Source organism: Myripristis murdjan, chromosome 21 (genome assembly GCF_902150065.1).
Source record: "Myripristis murdjan chromosome 21, fMyrMur1.1, whole genome shotgun sequence".
In the NCBI taxonomy this organism is placed as follows: domain Eukaryota; kingdom Metazoa; phylum Chordata; class Actinopteri; order Holocentriformes; family Holocentridae; genus Myripristis; species Myripristis murdjan.
The window spans coordinates 18,886,154-18,904,948 of record NC_044000.1 but is presented as its reverse complement, the minus strand read 5'-3'; the positions used below and the strand labels follow the sequence as shown (position 1 = coordinate 18,904,948).

Here is an 18,795-nt window from a genome sequence, read left to right as displayed (position 1 = left end):
AAATGTTCTCTGCTTTATCCTCAGTCTATCAACTCCACATAACCGAGTTAGAATGCCACATTAAAATCAAGAGGCCTGCCCCATGTCTGTTCTTTGTTTTTCCCTGGAAGGCCATTGAGACAACCTGTCTCCCTCAAGCCACCTGTACAGTCAGGGAGGTGGAAATGTCGCTGCTTGCTGAGGCGTGTTATTGCTGTGGAGAGAGGGGACCGTCTGTGTGGCTGCTGAACGCTCAAATGGCTCTCTCTCCGAGAGAAAAATATCCATTATTTCTACAGGGCCACCTCTAATCTTCCTCTTGGTCTAATTACAGCTGGCTAAGGCAGGCAATGTGCAGAGCCAATTACCCCAACGAAACAAGCCATGTGAGGATGCCAATCAAGATGAAGAGAGGGACTAGTACTCCCTGCTGAGTGTAGTAATCACAATCTGGCATGATGTGCTGATTACTCTAGCTGTGGTGCTGATGAAGACAGGTTTGATATAATGACTTCTGATCTGGCACTTAATGCTCATGTCTACATAGTAGGTGTGTGCTAATGTAGTTGCTGCTATTAAACATCACAGAGATCCTGTCCAAAATAAAGCAAACAGTGAAATGAGTTATTTTAGGTAGGTAGTGAGCGTCCCTGAATATGTAGCCTTCTCGCTGGCAAACACATGGAAAGGTGATGACTGAGGGTAATGGACACTGAAATGCATCAGTGTGAAGTCAAGCTCAAGAGGATTTCTGTCTCCTTCCACACTGCGTCTCTCCACAGCCTGTGGCTCCTGGGCTCCAGGGATCGATTGTACAAATATGGCCTCAGGCCTGTAGCAAGTATGTTATTGCGGGGTCGGAGGTGTTTGTGTGGGCCGGTGGGGGTCTGAGTACACCGAACCATCAGCAGCCATGAGTGTTTATCCTGGGGACACACACCTGCATCAACTTTAGGTCTGTGCGTGTGCGTCAGTTCCTCCTGTTGCTTTCACCTTTTGGCAGACAATCCTAGGCCTCCCAGACTCCCTGTCTTTCACCTGCATCCTGTGTGAAAGCTCACATTCATGCAATATTCAAATACACACATTGGAATGGATGCACACAGATGCTCGCACACAAGCAAGATCCATGATTTGTATTCCTTTATCTGAACCACACCAACTGCTCCACGCAGACCTAACAATTTGCTCGAATCACCTCGTAATTCTTCAGCATTGCTTCACCATATGGTGGTGCTCTCTAATTTGCAGTCACTGTAGAGAGTCCAACCAAGGGCCCGCTGATGCAGAATGTCCAATAACAATTTTCATAATAACAGTAGATGGCGGCAGCGTGTTTGGCAGGGCACCTACGCTCTCAGTACAACAGATTGTCTTCTTGCAGATGAGATTTTCAAGGGTGTTACAGATGCCGCCATCACAAGCGCAGTGTTATGCTTTTGGCCCAAGGAGTCAGAGTTTCTGCAGCTTTTATACCACCTGTTGACTGTTTTTTGTGTTGAGTAGGTGAGGAGAGAAGAGCTGATGACTTAGTGACGCAAAACACGCGACTTATAATCATTTTTTAAACAAATGACTGCAGTAAATTGGAGAATTTCATTCACCAGCACTGATAATGTGTACAAAGTGACAGGAGACACACACCGCCAGTAAGCCAGAATAGTATCAGAACATTGTTAAATTAATTCAGATTGGAATGGCTCAGCAGGACCATATGCTCTTGGCCTTACATAACATCACCTGTGAGTGCAGCACAACAAAGACTCACCCTTTACCTTCCAGAGTTTTGTTTTGTTTGGCTTTGGTTACTATAAGAAGATAGTGTAAATCTTATCTAGCTAAAGGACTCTCCCACAGATAGGGAATACTGCAACCATAAACCATGACAATCCAGGGGAGCTACACCCACGGTCACCCGGCCTGTGGATGCTGATCTGCATGAGTAAATCCACCCTGAAACTGAACTGACTCAAGGAGAATGTAGTTCCTGTGAACAAACAATCTTCAATATATTTACACGAAAAATCTCGCACAATAGCAAAAACACAAGAACCAAGCCACCTGTCAAAACACACATCTTGCTGTCCTTTTGATAATGAGTTGGACACTAATTTAATAAACTCATAGACCTCGAGTTTATCTGAGCTTTTTTATCCAGTTGAGACACTGACGGATGTGTGTGCATTGGACTCCCTAACCCTGCCTGCCCAGGCAGTGTGCATGATCCCTGTACTGTACGTACAGTATATTTTTAATTGTTAGTGGAGCAATGTCAAGATTTTTCCCTTGATAACTCACGCTGAGGTCAACACTACTGCCAATAACCTAATAAAAGTACGTGCACCAAAGACAATACTGTAATTAATCATCTTTGCCAATGTAGTAAATATAAACCTACAGGCTATTAGCTGGCCTGCTATTACATAATGGTTTTGTTAACTACTTTTTTTGCCAAATGTCTTAACCAAAGCATGTAACAACACTGCTTGTGCTTTATCTTGTTGTTTTTCACCATAATTCAAGTATTGTAGGACTGGGGTAAAGGCCCTTTAGTTAATAGGGAAGAACAGACAGTTTACAGGCAAGGATGTGTGGAAGTGGTAGACACATGCTGAGATTTTCTGGTTAACCATACACAAGACAGTCGTATTTCCCTCACACTGTTTAAAAACTCTGAGGCAAAGTCCACATTACTTATGTTGTATTAATCTGGTGATGGCTATTATACATACACACACACACACACACACACACATATGCTGGCTAAACTGAATGTAAACGCTAAAGCGAATGAAAACAATGAAAACAAACCACTGAACTTAAGACATTTGCACTTAAAACATAACACTTGCATAAAACTAACCTACAAAATTGCCAATACTTAAAATGTGCGATCAGTTTGCTTGCTTGCTAGATAACATTAAATGTAACATTTGTTTCAGTTTGGTATTTGTTCACAAATCTGCTCATGACAAATAGCACAGACAGAGACATTTATTATCTTTATATCTGAAATGCAAATGAATGTTCTGTGCTGCATGGCTGTTGGGAGATTTAGCAATTTCTTCAGTGTCTCAGTAAAAAGAAATAAATAAAATAAAGTTCACCTAGTGTTGCTAGACTGTGACTCAGTTTAAACATGCAGTGGCTCATACGGTATGTCACGTCAGTTTCACTGCTGATTCATAGCAAGCACACATCAAATTTAGCGGAGGCTTTAGATGGAAACACTGATTTGTCTTTTCATTTCTTCTTTGAACAGGTTGAATGCTGGCCTGTGTGGTGTTAAAATGCTGTTAAAAACATTTAAATGGCTACAAGTAAGCCAAAATAGTACAAATATTGGGCAGTTACTTATTCTAGCAGATCTGATGACCCAACAGCCAGACTGATGACTTAAAGAGGAAACCTAAGGGGAAAAGGGGTCTATTAATGTTGGATAGAGTTGAACATACATTTAGACAAACATTACCAAGACAAAAAGGTCAATGTAACTGATGTGCACTGCATAATACAAATGAATAAGGCTACTAACATGTAATAATGTCAGAAGACACTATATCATTGATTAAAGATTTTATCAACTTAATTACATTATTTCAGTGTCCGCTGTTATCAGCCGACATTGTCACTATCACATTACTGGCCCCCACACTCTTGTTCCTAACGTTAGGAGAAATTTATTCTTGCTCCTAAATCAAGACAGAGCAGAGGAAAAACGCAAACATCCCAGTTTTAAATACAACACATGGAACAAACTGAATGATGCTTCTACGGTACATAAATCTATCAAAATTTGGATATGTGAGATTACAAGCACTGCACTTGAAAAGACATGTCTTTAAGTCCCAATAAAATGCCATTTTAGAGCTTTACTTAAGTAATTTGACATACTGGCACAGGATGTTGGTATAGGATATGTTCAAAGGTCATTAGCCAGTGGGATAGTTGTTAAGTAGAGGAAGGCAGTTTCATTTGATGGGTGGAGCCATTCAAAATGCTGTGGTGGGATTTTAAGTTAGAATTTTTGTACACACCTACTGGTACACTGTGAGATAACCAGTAAACTTATACTGTTCTCCAGGTAATGGGACTTTTACATAGAAGCATGAAATAAGAAAATAAACCGACAATAAAATTCTGTACTGAAATGTTGAAGATCATATCGTTAAGATTCATGCAACCTCCGTTTCAGGTTGGATTTTCCCTTCATGGAGTAGTGACGCTGATGTGAAGGTATGATCCCTGTTGTTGCTGGTTGCTGACTCATGCATGTAGTACTTTGGCCACCAAACAGATGACTGCTTCATCGCTCCATCTCCGTCTCGAAAAAAAAACACACTGGAGAGCGTCGTGTCCTGCGGAGACGTTCTTGACACGAGACACTGTTAAATAACTCAGCCTTTAGGCCCACCTTTGGCCTGTCAAAGTCCTTGAAGCAAGAGAGGGAGGGAGGAAGGGCAGGGATAGGAGAAATGATAAAGAGAGAGAGAGAAAATGGAGGTGGTGAGGAAGCAAAGAGAGGAGGAGTAGAAGGAGGAGGAGAAGACAGGTTGGAGACTGAGAAGATAATAGATAAACACTAGCAGGTGAGCTGCTCCTTTGGACTGAGGCAGAGAGCAGAGAGGAACTGGTGAGTGATCTAAATCGATGTTCATTTATAAATCATGTATATTCACTTTGAGATGCAAGCTGACACCCGACATTCATGACTGCACATTTTTCAAAAAGATAATATCACCCTCAAAATTGTTTGAATTAATAAGCAAAATGCAAATTAATAAGAAAAACCACCAATTTTTGTCATCATGCTAATCATTTTGTCACTTTAAGTTGGTATCATTTAACTTAAGTATATTTTATTTTTCTATGGATGGAATTGAATTATTTTTACAATACAGACGTTTTTTAAAGTCACCTATTGCATAGGTGTATTGCAATTCTATGTCATGATCTTTGACATTTCTGTGAGCTGTGCTGAACATTTTGTGTTGATGAATTAGTATGTAGCACACACTTTACTCTTGTTTTCACTGAGTGATGTTAGTTTTGCTCATGAGTTAAAGATCACATTTGTTGTGTGATGTAGGTTTGTTGTGTTTTGGAGAACAATAGTCCAGTTTAAGTTTTTCTTCACTAAATCTAAAACCAGAAGCCCCATTCTTTCAATGACAGCTGGTCTAATCTCGTGACCAAGACACCCAACATTACAAGTATGGCTTTGGTTAAGATTATAATCCAACACACAGTGAAATAACCATTGAAAACCTACAATCTAATTATTCATCCATTCACATTGCCCAACATATATATTCCTTCACACACACAAAAGGACTTCTGTCTACACACCAGCACATGTGCTTCTCTCCAAGGTAATAATGGTGCAATTAAAAGGTTATGGTGACATTCCTTACTACGGATTCAAAGTTCAGATATTATTGTTACAATGGAGTCCCAGCCACAGTCAGCTGTGTCTGCCGTTAACCATTAACTGCCATGGAGGATTAACTTTTATTTGGAAACTATCAGCTCTTCCTTGGGTTCTTTGAGTTCAGGGCTATCTGCTCTGAGTCAACGACTCTGTGTTGGGGAGGTTAATCAAAGAAAGGGGGAGAGAGAGGATTAGGAGATTCACCCATAATGTCATACTAAATCTGTTATCTGGAGCCATTTCTTCACCGAAGCATTACATTAACTAATGGAAAATGGAAAATTTTTCTGCTATCATACTTTTTGTAGTGCAATAAATTTTGATGCTATAAGCTGATATCAGTTTTGATATCAGCTTATTGGGCAACGCCTATTCTGGACATTAGGAGATAAATAACATTTGATTCCTGACAGCAAATCACGTTTACAGCAGAATAAATATCTTGAGGATTTACTGTTCCTTGAAAAGGAGATAGACAGGAATAATGTGTGATTGGGTGTGTACATATTAACCATCACCCTGCCCCTCTGTGTTAGGACATGGCCGGGTACATGCCAAGGGTGATTGTGCTGACCAAGAGGCAGGGCCAGTCGTTTGGCTTTCTCCTGAGGGTGGAGCATGGAGAGGATGGACACCTGATCCGCTCCCTGGAAATGGGAAGTCCAGCTGAGTTGGCTGGCCTGAAGGATGGAGACCGAATCCTTCGGGTCAATGGGACCTTTATTGATGGCATGTCCCATTCAGAGGTAAGAGGGGAGTTTAATTAATGCAGTATAATCCCAAAAGTTCTACAGTGAGAGTGATATCCCATGACAGTCATACCCACCTTTTCTCAATCCCTTGCTCCATGTGTGCCCCCATGTCAGGTGGTGGACCTGGTAAGAGACAGCGGAGCATCAGTCACTTTCCACGTTATGGACGCAGTCACCTACAAGAAGGCCAAGGAAGAGAGAGTGGACCTGTCTGACCCTAAGGCCAAGCCAGTTGTCAACGGCGTGGCCAAACAGACACCGAAACCCAAACTCTGCTACCTGGCCAAGTCCAGCTCAGGCTTTGGATTCTCTCTGCGTTCAGCCAGGGGTGAGCTGGGCAGGCAGGGCTAGGGAGTCCAAATTTTCACTGAATGATCAAAAAGAAAATCCCTAAGACAACTAAGATGAATTCTGTCACACTTATAAAACAAGAATCTGAGTTTGCTAGGTCCTTGTGGTGGAATTGGCTGGTAAAAGCGAAGCTGGTGGCGGAAATTGTCATCTGCTTAGATCTGAGGAGATCATAACAATCAAACCATCAACCTAAAGCAAACTCTATTATCACTGCTCAAACATGTCAGGGAATAGATGTTTTAATATTTCACTAGTTGTTATTCTTTTTCATTTCTGCCATGATTGCTCTGTATATCCTATAATTTCCCCTTCTAGGTGAGCAGGGTTTGTCCATGACAGAGGTGATACCAGGGAGCGTGGCTGACAAGGCAGGGGTCAGAGTCAATGACCGTCTGGTGGAGGTTAACGGGGAGAACATAGAGGGTGCCACGCACGACCAGGTGGTGGAAAAGATCAAGGCGGCAGGCAGCAGCATCATGTTTCTACTGGTTGATGAGGAAACAGACAGATACTACGAGAACAAGCACATGAGGATCAGAGCTGGGCAAGCCACAATCAAGCACCTCCCAAACAAGCCACGCATCGCTGAGATGACCCAAGGAACCGATGGCTATGGCTTTCTCCTCAGGGAGGAGGTGGACCAGACAGGCATGCTAATATTTTGATATTACATGTGCACTATTACTAGTTGTTATATTACTTAAGAACAAACAAGGGATGTCACCATACCTGTCGTTTGGTTGTTGAAACCAGTACCCGTGAAACTCCACAGTTCTTGATACCTGATTCGATACCTTAGGGAAAACAGAGGTTCCGTTCAGGTATAAATATTAGCACGTAAATAGAAAGATTATGTGGTTTATATTATGCATTATCATAAGAAGAGTTAAAGGTGCAATACTAGTCTGTAGCCCTGAAATAATAATAATAATAATAATAATAATAATAATAATAATAATAATAATAAATAAATAAATAAATAAATAAAAAACTGCATGAAATGTCCTGCTGTGACAATGAACACTCAGTATGTTTATGGCTCTCAATTTGATTTTACAGCCCTGTAAGCAACTTGTGTGTTTCAGTATTTAAACATACAGGCTGAAATTAGAATAACAACATACCGAGTTACAGAGTCAGAGATCAAGTTGAGTCAATACTATCAATACTAGAAACACTAGTGTTGGTACAATATCCCAAATTTTGGAGGTAAATTTGTACCAAAGGACAGATTTTTGTGGCATCCCTTGAGCAAACTGCCGAGTCTGTCATGACAGTGTGCTAATTCACACCTTGCAGGCCATTTCATTAGGAGCATAGACAGAGGGAGTCCAGCAGAGAGGGCAGGTCTGAAGGACATGGACAGGCTGGTGGCTGTGGATGGCCAGGAGGTGGACGGCAGCAGCCATGAACAGGTGGTGGATAGGATCAGACAGAGAGGTTACAAATGCTGCCTCCTGGTGGTGGACAAAGACACTGACAAGATGTTCTCACTGGTGAGCCAGACTTCAGATTATATTGTACCTGTGGCTTCAGTAATGGCCACAGACATCATGTATAACATCATGTTCTGCTCTACACAGGGTCGAGTGTCTCCTATGCTCTTCTGGGAAGAGATGAGAGGTTCCCTCGCCCCGCCCAGTTACACAGAGGCCATCCATTTACCTGCTCCTGTCCGACCATCCACACCTCGCAGGGACAGGGGAGAGGAGCTCAAGCCTAAACTGTGTAAGATGGAGAAGACTTCAGCTGGCTATGGCTTTCACCTAAATGGCATCCAGGGGGTGTGTGGTCAGTACATCAAAGAGGTAAGAACCACAACATTAATGCATGCTAATGAATTAGTATCCTTTGCAGTCATATTGTTTGCGACAGTTCAGAGATCTTGGGTGCACTCTCTCAGGTGGTGAGGGGTGGAGCAGCAGACAGGGCAGGACTAGAGGATGATGACATTGTGGTGATGGTGAACGGTGTGAATGTGGAGAAGAGCACCCATGAAGAGGCGGTGGCACTAATCAAGCGCAGCGGGAACTCCCTGGAGCTACTGGTGGCGTCGAAGAGTGTGTACGACCAGCTCAAAGCCAAAGGAGTGGCCATCACACCCCTGCTGCTCGGGCAGACATCCTCGGTGCAGGTCCACACAGCAGCCAATCAAGAGGAGGAGACCAGGCCAGACACCCCTCCTCCATCAGGACGAGTGAGGGTGAGTGGGTCTTAGGAAAAGTCAGCAGCAAAAACCAAACATTTTTATTATCTAAACATTGTATGTTAACAGGGCATCCTGAAACTAAGTGGACTACAACATAAAATGTACTTGCCATGTACTTTCTTGACTGAGAATTACTGATGACTGTGTCACTACATCACCCATTTTTCCTCTCTCTCTAAAAGCAGAAATATAAATAGTAGCAACACTGAATGACTATAAAAAGAAATATTCATTGTGGTTTCATGGCCTCTCTCTTTCAGACCCCATCTGTGTCGTCATCTTCATCTCAGGAAAGCATTGATGAGAGACTCTGAAAGGCGAGACTCAAGGACCTGCTCGCTGATTTGTCATCTGTCAATTCATCTTGTCGTCCAAAAGAATCTCTTTGGGAAAGACACATGTAATAAATTTTGAGGAAGAGATAAGGAGGGAGAATCCAAGGAATTGAGTAAAAACTCAAATAATCCATCAAACATCTACCTTTAAATGATACTAAAAGGTATGAAACAGCTGAAAACAAAACTGTACTGTCCTCAGTATTCTTATCCTGTTTTGACACCAGCAGTAGATCTATTTAGTGTAATGATTAGAGTGATGTCACTGTCTCTGCTTTCCCATACTCAAAATTACAAATGTTCTCAATATCAAAAACAATAGCCCACAGAAGTTAACACGAGAAATATTGCCAGTGAACCAAAACTGTGCCCTTTCATAGATATTTGTTGTAATCACACACTGCTCATTCTTTAATATTCTTCAAGATTTTTTGGTGTTCTCATTTATAAAATGAACTTGGAGTATAACAAATTACACAAAGAGAAATAAATAGCCACATGCTGTTGAAATTGTTTGCTGTATAGATGTCTCTTTTTGCTTCCAACTGAATGACGTATCTGCCAACTGTGTGCAAAGAAGGCAGCACAGACACAGTAATATCAATGGTCACCAATGATTTATTCCAAAGTCTTCTCTCTGGTGTAAAAGCACTGTTTCAGAACAGTAGATGTGCACAAACATTCAAGACTTGAACTCCAGCTGCTGCTGCTACTGTCAAATGTTTATATACTGGTAACCAATAAACAATCATACTTTGTAGTTTTTGTATGAGGTGTTGAAAAGAGGAACCACTCCAGGACAGAGATAATAAGAGACAATCCTGACCATCATCATTTCTTCATACTGACTGGCTACAACACTGGAGTGAAGTAGGGATGTGCTGTCAACAGTAGATCTCAGTGTTTAGGTTAACAAAAGAAAGATGACTTTGGCCAAAGGATGAAAATCTAAGGGCAAACTGAAAAGTAAAATGTGTTGTTTTTTTTCTGTAAATTACAACCTGACAACCAATCATAACATTTGTTCTGTCAGTGTCTTCTCAATCAAACCCGATCATCACACACAGTCCACAAAGCTCAACTTGTTCCCTCATGTGCTTCATTAGTTCCCCGTCACATACGTCCAACAAACAGCTATTCCTGATCCAGGAAGTAGAGGCCAAACACATACACGCCATATAAAAAAGTGAGTTCTGGACTTCCCCGTATTCCAGGTTTAAAGTGTCCCCAAGGGTCAGGGGTCAAGCCCAAGTGGGGGATCAGAGGGTCATGTGCTTTTCTGGCGCCTGCTTGTGAGCGAGGTAGAGGAAGAGGATGCTGGACAGGGCGCTGACCAGGAAGATGACGTCAAACCAGCGGTGGTAGAAGTTAAACTGCAGCTCCCCCAGCACCTCGGTCACAATGGAGCGATACTCCAGCGGCATGCTCATTCGCATCAGCAGTACCGACGATACAAAATACATCCCCTGATAGAGAGAGAGTGAAAAAGACACTTCTAAATTACCAGTCCGAAGTGCACCATGCTCTGTTATGAAACAGCTATAAGTCAAGTGCACTCACCATGATTTGAGCTAAGACGAGAACAATAACATTGGAGGACTTGCTGCTTGATATAGCGTAGAAAAACTAGAAAAATGAGGTAGAGGGAAGCAGGGAGAAAGCAGCAGAATAAATTAGTTAAACACACAAAAAGAAAAAAAGACATCCATTACATCTAGCGAAACTGATCAACTTAAAGGCAGACTACGCAGTTTCAAAAAAGGAGGGCACACCACTGTGTTTACTAATGTTAAGGAGGAGGCCAAGTAAAGATAAAACCCCAAAGGTTCATGCCAAGAGTAATAGCCTATAGAGTGAATGTAGTATTTTTACATGCTGCCTCATCTATGCTTCTCATGCTCGTGAATCTAATGTTATGATGTCAGGTGCACTCAAAAAACAATTGAGTGCAATGCTCTTATATTTTGGGTTATAATGAGAGAAAAGAGTTGTTCTGAACTCCTGAGGTTTTTCTAAATTGTAGACTTTTGAGAATTGAGCGACAATCATTATTTACCACATCATAACAAGATGGGGTGCCCTCCTTTTTGAAATTGCACAGTATGTCTTTAAATATCCTGTCAGAATAGCATACATCTGATCCAAGTGGCTGTGAGAGCTGTGGGTGTTTTACCTTAGTGAGGGTGATGAGTAGACCTCGTATGGAGGTAACGATGATTATTCCTACCAAGATGAAGGAGATGTGCTGGGACCAAAACTTCACCTGAGACAGCAAGAAAAAGAGACGGAAGATGAGAGCAGAGTAATGGAGAGGGTAACTGAGAGGGGGAAACGAGATGAGAACTTCCTATTTGCCCTCATAATTTATTCATTTTGAATCTTCACTTAATGTTATGTGCTCTAAGTGCGAGTTATGAGCGCTTTATCAAATCACTGCCTACGTGGAAAAAGATTAAACAGTGATTACGAACGGGTTCACGGCAGGAAGAGCAGGCACAGGCTATAATGGGCTGGCAATTATTAACTTCACAGGATGCTGCATGTCAGGCGACTGTGTGTGTGTGTGTGTGTGTGTGTGTGTGTACGTCAGTGAGAAAGAGCTTACATCAAACTGGATGCCCAAGTAGTTCACTGTAATTTCAATACCCCTCGTCACTGGATCAGTCTTTCCAACACGGTCAAACACAATATTTATGGTGGCCTGGGACAGACAGAATAAGGATTTTGGAAACATAATAAAGATTCAAGTCCAGTATATTACAGTATATTTTCCACAGTGAAAGACAGAACAAAATGTGCTTGTGTTAAAAGTTTAAGTCCCCATGAAATGACCTCACATGACTTCTACTTGCTGTTAAACAGAGTATCTTAAACAGTGACATCATCCGGCACTCGTGGGTGTAAATTAAAATTTCAACCAATAAAACCTTCACAAATCTTCACATCCTCTCTCATTCACATGTCCCTTCAAATAAAATTGTACTTCTCTCCTTGTGAATGATCCTGCTGAAACAGCCTGTTTCAACATCCTGTTTCAACAGGAAATCCATATAATCAAGAAAGTAATCGTCCATTTCATGGGGTCTTTAACTAGATAAAAGGACACAGCAGCCAGAAGCTGTATATAGGTGCGTATATGTGTGAGAGATAAGAAAAATGCCAGATTGCAACTCTGAATGCAACTCTCACCATGAAGATTTTCCAAACGCAGTAGATGGAGAAGAAGTAGCCAAGGAAGTTGAAGTATTTCCCCTGGAATGTCTTGGAGTACTCAATTCGCTCCTGAGGATATGGACAGTGACGGTAAAAAAATAATTTAGCATACACAGGCAACAACAGCTAATTAATAATTTTATTCAGTGAACTGTACAGGAAAATTGTGCATCCCTCCGTATGTCTGTGTGTGCACGTGCTCATGCATGTGCAGGTGAGTAATAGCAGTCAGAGGCATAGGCCAGCGGTATTCAATCCCAGTCCTGCTGTTTTTCATTCTAACCATCTCATTATGGGCAGATTTACACCTGGGAGGCCAGGTGAATGCAATAAACTGCAATTAACTACCTGGTAGGAGAGAGAGCCGGCCGTGCTCTGGAGCCCTGTTTCATGGTTCATTCATCAATTAAGAGACCCTTTTCAGCACTTGGTGATATGTAGCACCACGTGTCATGCAAGTGGGCACTTGCAGAGCAGAGGGGGGCAGGGCCCAAACATGAAGACATGATGAGAGGATTTGAAACATAATACACTGTACAGCTTAGGCAATAATAAAATTACACACAGCAGCGAGCAATTAAACACTGCAAATGACTTAATTTCAGAAATAAGTCCAAATCCTCCTCTAAGTCCTAAATTTTCTGTTTACTTACACTTCTAGGCAAGACACACTCCTGCAGTCAACTACTCCCTCAGCCTCAAGCAGTCGATCACAGAGATTTCAGGTTCACTTTGGCTACATTCAGATAGTCAGTGAAAAGTGGCCTAGATCTGATTGTTTTTTTCATGCCCACCACACCAGTTACCACAACAAAGAATTCAAGAAATGAATGCCTGCACCACTATGCTATTAACGGTGTTGATAAAATGTTGATACATTTTTTTGTTGCTCATCAGCACACTTTCTGTAAATGCTGCGTCATGTCAGGGGTGTGATCACACTGACTTGAGATACAGGTCACATACGGAAACGAACATGAACAGTCAAAGCGAAAAGATAAGATCTGAGAAAAAAACAATCAGAATTGGGTCACTTTCAGCTGCGGTGTGAACGTAGCCTTTGTGTTATCGTTCAATTAATTTAGCAGCAAGGATTCCCCTGAGGGAAAGTGCCGAGGGGAAGTCGACCAGAGCTGGGTAAATTACTAATTTAACAAGGCCTGGCTCTCAGACTAGGACTGAAAACCACAAGCATGGATTGCAACATGGGATTGATTTTTTTTTCTCCTCAAATAAGCTCCCACATGCACTGACTCAGGCCCCTCCAGCAGCACCGCCACACCTCTCAGCCTGTTTGCCCACAGTCTCGCTCAACTGTGGGCTGAGGACTGGCAGAGCAAACAAACGCATTAGCAGACGGACAAAAAACAAAACAAAAGGCTCCAGACACTACAACGCATATCAATGCCCAGGTTAATGGGTGATACAGCTGCACAATTCCTGTTTTGCAGACACTGCATAATAACAACACAAGAACAATCCCTGATTAATTATTTAAAGAACTGGTTTTGGGACATGCCCCTTTGCTGAGTATTTCTTTGGAAGGAATAGTGGTAATTCAGGGTAAAAAAAAATCATCTTAAAAAAACATGTGAATGCAACCAGGAAGACAATTCAGGAAAAAGAACAACAGAAACAAACTTAAGATGGAGGTATGCATTATCCTAACTGGTTATTTTTCTTTGAAAAATAAAGGTAAGTGGGGCGTTACACTACACTACAAACACTTCAACTGAGCATTAAATTCCACAGTTTTCAAATTTTAGCACAGTAAGTCATAATAGCTTTATTGTTCACCTAATTAATGCCATTCAAGATTATGGGCTGCATGATTACAGGCTGCAAGATTATAGGCTGCTAAGTCACATACAAGTTTGAGCCTTGTGTCTTTGAGTTGGCATGACAGCTTTGCTCTCTGAATTCCCTGCATAGGTGCAAGGAAAATTCAGTGGGTGTATTTGCATGTCACATCAGTAGACAAGATTGTGCCTTCTAACCCAGACTTATTTGAGACCACGACTCTGTGTGTGTGTGTTTGTGTGTGCAGGCATACACACATTACCTTGGTGGCCTGAAGATCCACAGTCTCTAGGAAGAGTTGTCGACTCAGTTCCTCCAGAGCATCGACCTCCTGCTGGATCAGAGAGAGGTCTGGAGGACTGGAGTCAAGGACTTGACATCCACCACATGAAAACTCACACTCATTCAATGGTACACACAAACGCTCGCTCATCTGGTAACAGCTGAAATTCATCATCATTTGTCATCTGTCAAGGATACTCTCACTGCCAGTAGAGGAGGAGGTGACGCTCTTGATCATGCCCCAGAATCCTGTCTGCTTGTTCTGGTCTTCTCCACGCTGGTACATCTGCCTCCGCGTCATGGCAATTCTACACAGACAAACATATAGCACACGGTGGTCTGGCACGACAATTTTTTTTAGCCTTTTTATTACCAAAGAAGCTTATTTTCTCACCGTTTCTTCTTGCTGACAATCATGTCCATAGTCTGGAGCAGCCGCCTCTCTAGAGCAAGGATGTCACTGTCTGTCACATTTCTGCAGACACAATGAAGCAGCGAGCATTGAGGCAACAGGAGTTTGTGATTGGGTAATCGCAAAGAGGGAATCAAGAATCAAGTTTAGTAATTGCTTATGCATAAAGGCATATACACTAACTATCTGATATATGCACCGCAGGTGATATCGGAGAAAGCCCACCGTTTGGCTTACCTGAGGAAGTAGGACATGTATGTGTAGGGACAGTTGACGGCACCAAACCCAGACAGAAGAGCCATGAGTGTGACCCCTATGACCCCAACACGACTGATTAGCTGCTCGATGGACAGGATGCCTGGAGAGCAGAGAGCAGCAGACTGACAACAGCAACACCACCATTTGACACTTTGCAGATGAAGAATCCGTGCGTCTTGGTAAACAAGACGTGCAGGCACTGTCATCCATAAACTATCAAACGCAAAGTGTTTCAGACGGGCAGGCTGTGCAGCACTCCATGCGCCCGGTGAAAAGTGGTGCTGTAGTGGAAGGTGGAAGGGATGCACACTCACCGTGTTTCGGACTGAGGATGGGAAATGGGTCCCCCAGCTTCCAGAAGAAATACATGAAGGTAAACCACACCACACAGGCAAAGAGCAGCTTCTGTCTCTGCACTGCACAGAAAAACAGCAAACCAAATTACTATGACATCCCTCACTGTGAGTTGCAGTGTGTTTAATTTCAATGTGCATATTTGTTACAAAATCTAGACCAAAGTCAAGACCAAAGGAGGTAAAAATAAATAAATAAATAAAAAATACAGTCACAGCCCCTAATCTTTGGAGCAGTTTGCCTGAGGACATCAAAATGGGTGATTCTGCATTTAAATAAAAACTAAAAAATCATGTTATTAAACTTCCTTTTTGCTCACTGTGCCTGGTCTTTGGTGGTTGTGTATTTCATGGTGTATTGCTTCGATTTTGTTACTGCAAAGAATGTTGTACCTTTGTAAATTATCATTAATATTATTGTTGTTATTATCGTCAACAGGCAAAATGTGCAGCACAAGTACTCACACAGGCGTATGTTGCTGACAACAAAGTATCCGATGTAGAAAGGCACCACAAAGATGAGAACGAGCAGTATCACGTACAGGTTCAGCTTCCAGTGGAAATACCTGGAACTGCAGCAGACGTGACGGTCACAATCTTTCGCCGCAGTCGCAAAAACAGTTTTACATCGACGACAAGATATGTACGCACTCACCTACTGCTTAAGGCACCCAGGATCTCGAAGATGATGAGCTCAAACATGGTGCATGAGAAAGCAAAGGTGACGGAGAAAACGACCTGCACGACATACTGACGCACCTGTCAACACACGAGAGGCTGTGAGTCACTTCTAAATCAACGCAAATGACAACCTGAGATTCGTGTGTGCCTGTCTGCGGCCGCTCTAGTGATGACAACCTGGTTTTTGTTGGTGGACATTTCACTTGTGTGCATTTTGGAGAAAGTAAAATGCTTTGAGAAGCCACCGTACCTCGTAGTCTTTGAACAGCTGCCGCATAAAGAAGAGCCACCCAAATCCAAAGAACAGCACCTGTGTTGGAGAGAACTGGAGTTATGCATATTTGCAAAAGAAGGAGGAGGAGAAGGAGGAGGAGGAGGAGGGGAAGAAGAAGAAGAAGAAGAAGAAGAAGGAGGAGGAAAAGGAGGAAAAGGAGGAGGATCAGAAGAAGAAGAGGAAGGATGAGGAGGAGGAGAAGAAGAAGAAGAAGAAGAAGCAGGAGGAGGAGGAGGAAAAGGAGCAGAAGAAGAAGAAGAAGAAGGAGGAGGAGGAGGAGGAGGAAAAGGAGGAGGATCAGAAGAAGAAGAGGAAGGAGGAGGAGGAGGAGGAGGAGGAGGAGAAGAAGAAGAAGAAGAAGAAGAAGAAGAAGAAGAAGAAGAAGAAGAAGAAGAAGAAGAAGAAGAAGGAGGAGGAGGAGGAGGAGGAGGAAAAGGAGGAGGATCAGAAGAAGAAGAGGAAGGATGAGGAGGAGGAGGAGGAGGAGGGGGGGAAGAAGAAGAAGAAGAAGCAGGAGGAGGAGGAGGAAAAGGAGCAGAAGAAGAAGGAGAAGAAGAAGAAAAAGAAGAAGAAGAAGAAGAAGAAGAAGGAGGAGGAGGAAAAGGAGGAGGATCAGAAGAAGAAGAGGAAGGATGAGGAGGAGAAGAAGGAGAAGAAGAAGAAGAAGAAGAAGCAGGAGGAGGAGGAGGAAAGGGAGCAGAAGAAAAAGAAGAAGGAGAAGGAGAAGAAGAGGGGCTTTGCAACACGTTATGCTGTTTATAATGCAGGACAGACTGCACTGGAACAATTTCGCCGCGGAAATCCAAATGTAAACTGCACATCGCTGCTTTTCCAAACACAGTGACACACCGAGAAACTGAATTAGCGACAGATTCAGGAAGTCTAATGTTAAATATTACAAGACTTTCTCCAGAGTGCTGTACTAAGTTATACAGCCGCATAACGTCGCTGTTTGTACGCCTTTGCCTGCACTTTCTCGTCTTGAAGAGGCTCGACAAATAAATAAAAACAGAGAGTTTACCTGTGAGGTGAACATGATGACTGAATCCACCAGAAACGACATGGTGTTGATGTTTCTGCCTGTAAAACACAACTGCCGCAAACTCACTGCTCGACTGGAGGAGCGTCAGATGGAGTCTGAGTTCATGCCGATGTGGTAAAGTATTCAGCCTTGATTTTTATGTTTGTTTTGTTGTTAACCGGCTCATTTTAGAGACGCTTGTTGTCGAGCTGTCAATATGCAACTGTAGCGCAGTCAGACACGTCATCAGTGGGAGCCCGGCAAAGCCCTCTTCCGTCGCAAAGGCATGACGTCTTGAAAAAGTCTCGAATGTTTTATTTTAAATGGGTCAGTAAATATCATATTTATGTTTCTCTCGCCGTTTTAAATATGTATTAAATCATTCTTAATCATGAATTTCTACACGCTTTGGGGATAACTGCCACCACTTATTTAGTTGTTGTAATTATCATATTAACCTACAGAGGGCGACAAAACGTTGCAACTAACTGTCAGATTTAATACAGATTACAACAGAACTTTGTAAAATGAGACCTAATGAAACAATTAACCTGGACAAAGACGCCTTTTCCCTTGTGCAATGGACTAGTATTTTTTTTTTCTCTCTTGTAAATCAAAACTTCATTGAAAACAGATTTCTGACAGATTTAAAAACAACTCGTATCCAAGTGATGTTTTTGCTCCATTCTGAACTTTGCAAAGCATGGTTTAGATTTTGTGAAGTTACATTCGTGTATATGAAATCTATAAAATAACAATAAGACTGATAAGATAAATGAGATTAATAATAAAGTACTTGTTTCCTCTAATGTTTCTGTTTGTGTTCAAAGCTTCCAGATTACAGATTTTGCCTCCCAAATGTCACTATCCATTTTGAATTTATAAGAAAGTCTTTCACTTTGTAAAATCTGTGTATTAATTTGTACAACCTAGGCTAGCTCACTTTATCAGTCATCATGTATTTAGAAGGTATACGATCCAAACTTTTTTTCCCCAAGGTATATAGACCTATTTTCGGCTGTTCCGTCCCAGTATGACATAATGGCCTGACATTTTGTACACCTTGAATGTCATAATTCCTGATTCCTGCGTCACTGAAAAAATGGTCTTGCTCTCAATTGGTCCTCCCTGAGTAGTTAAAAATGATGATGATAGTGATGATGGTTCCAGGCATATCCTCTCTAATTAGTTCAGTGATTTTGGTTTCAATCATCCCCATTAACGCAGGATCAGTCTTGGGGAGGGAGGGGGCACATACACTATATTACCAAAAGTATTCGCTCACCTGCCTTTACTCATACTATGAACTGAAGTGCCATCCCATTCCTAACCCATAGAGTTCAATATGATGTCGGTCCACCTTTTGCAGCTATTACAGCTTCAACTCTTCTGGGAAGACTGTCCACAAGGTTGAGGAGAGTGTTTATAGGAATTTTTGACC

At 42.1% G+C, this 18,795-nt stretch overlaps 2 protein-coding genes across 2 annotated transcripts; one reads left to right on the top strand and one right to left on the bottom strand.

The window, feature by feature from the left end:
* Positions 1 to 5,949: 5,949 nt before the first annotated feature.
* pdzk1 (PDZ domain containing 1) lies at positions 5,950 to 9,039 on the top strand. The gene is made up of 7 exons (XM_030081106.1): positions 5,950 to 6,156; positions 6,277 to 6,490; positions 6,832 to 7,164; positions 7,816 to 8,012; positions 8,100 to 8,324; positions 8,420 to 8,719; positions 8,986 to 9,039. The coding sequence occupies exons 1-7, from the start codon at positions 5,950 to 5,952 to the stop codon at positions 9,037 to 9,039; spliced, it is 1,530 nt and encodes a 509-aa protein (XP_029936966.1).
* Positions 9,040 to 9,658: 619 nt separating this feature from the next.
* On the bottom strand, positions 9,659 to 17,606 carry si:ch73-390b10.2 (Golgi pH regulator). The gene is made up of 14 exons (XM_030081474.1): positions 17,355 to 17,606; positions 16,310 to 16,369; positions 16,034 to 16,137; positions 15,844 to 15,950; positions 15,340 to 15,441; positions 15,005 to 15,125; positions 14,750 to 14,830; positions 14,554 to 14,663; positions 14,336 to 14,424; positions 12,250 to 12,342; positions 11,666 to 11,761; positions 11,234 to 11,323; positions 10,621 to 10,686; positions 9,659 to 10,526 (listed from the first exon to the last, which is right to left on the bottom strand). The coding sequence occupies exons 1-14, from the start codon at positions 17,394 to 17,396 to the stop codon at positions 10,320 to 10,322; spliced, it is 1,368 nt and encodes a 455-aa protein (XP_029937334.1). The 5' UTR covers positions 17,397 to 17,606; the 3' UTR covers positions 9,659 to 10,319.
* Positions 17,607 to 18,795: the final 1,189 nt, after the last annotated feature.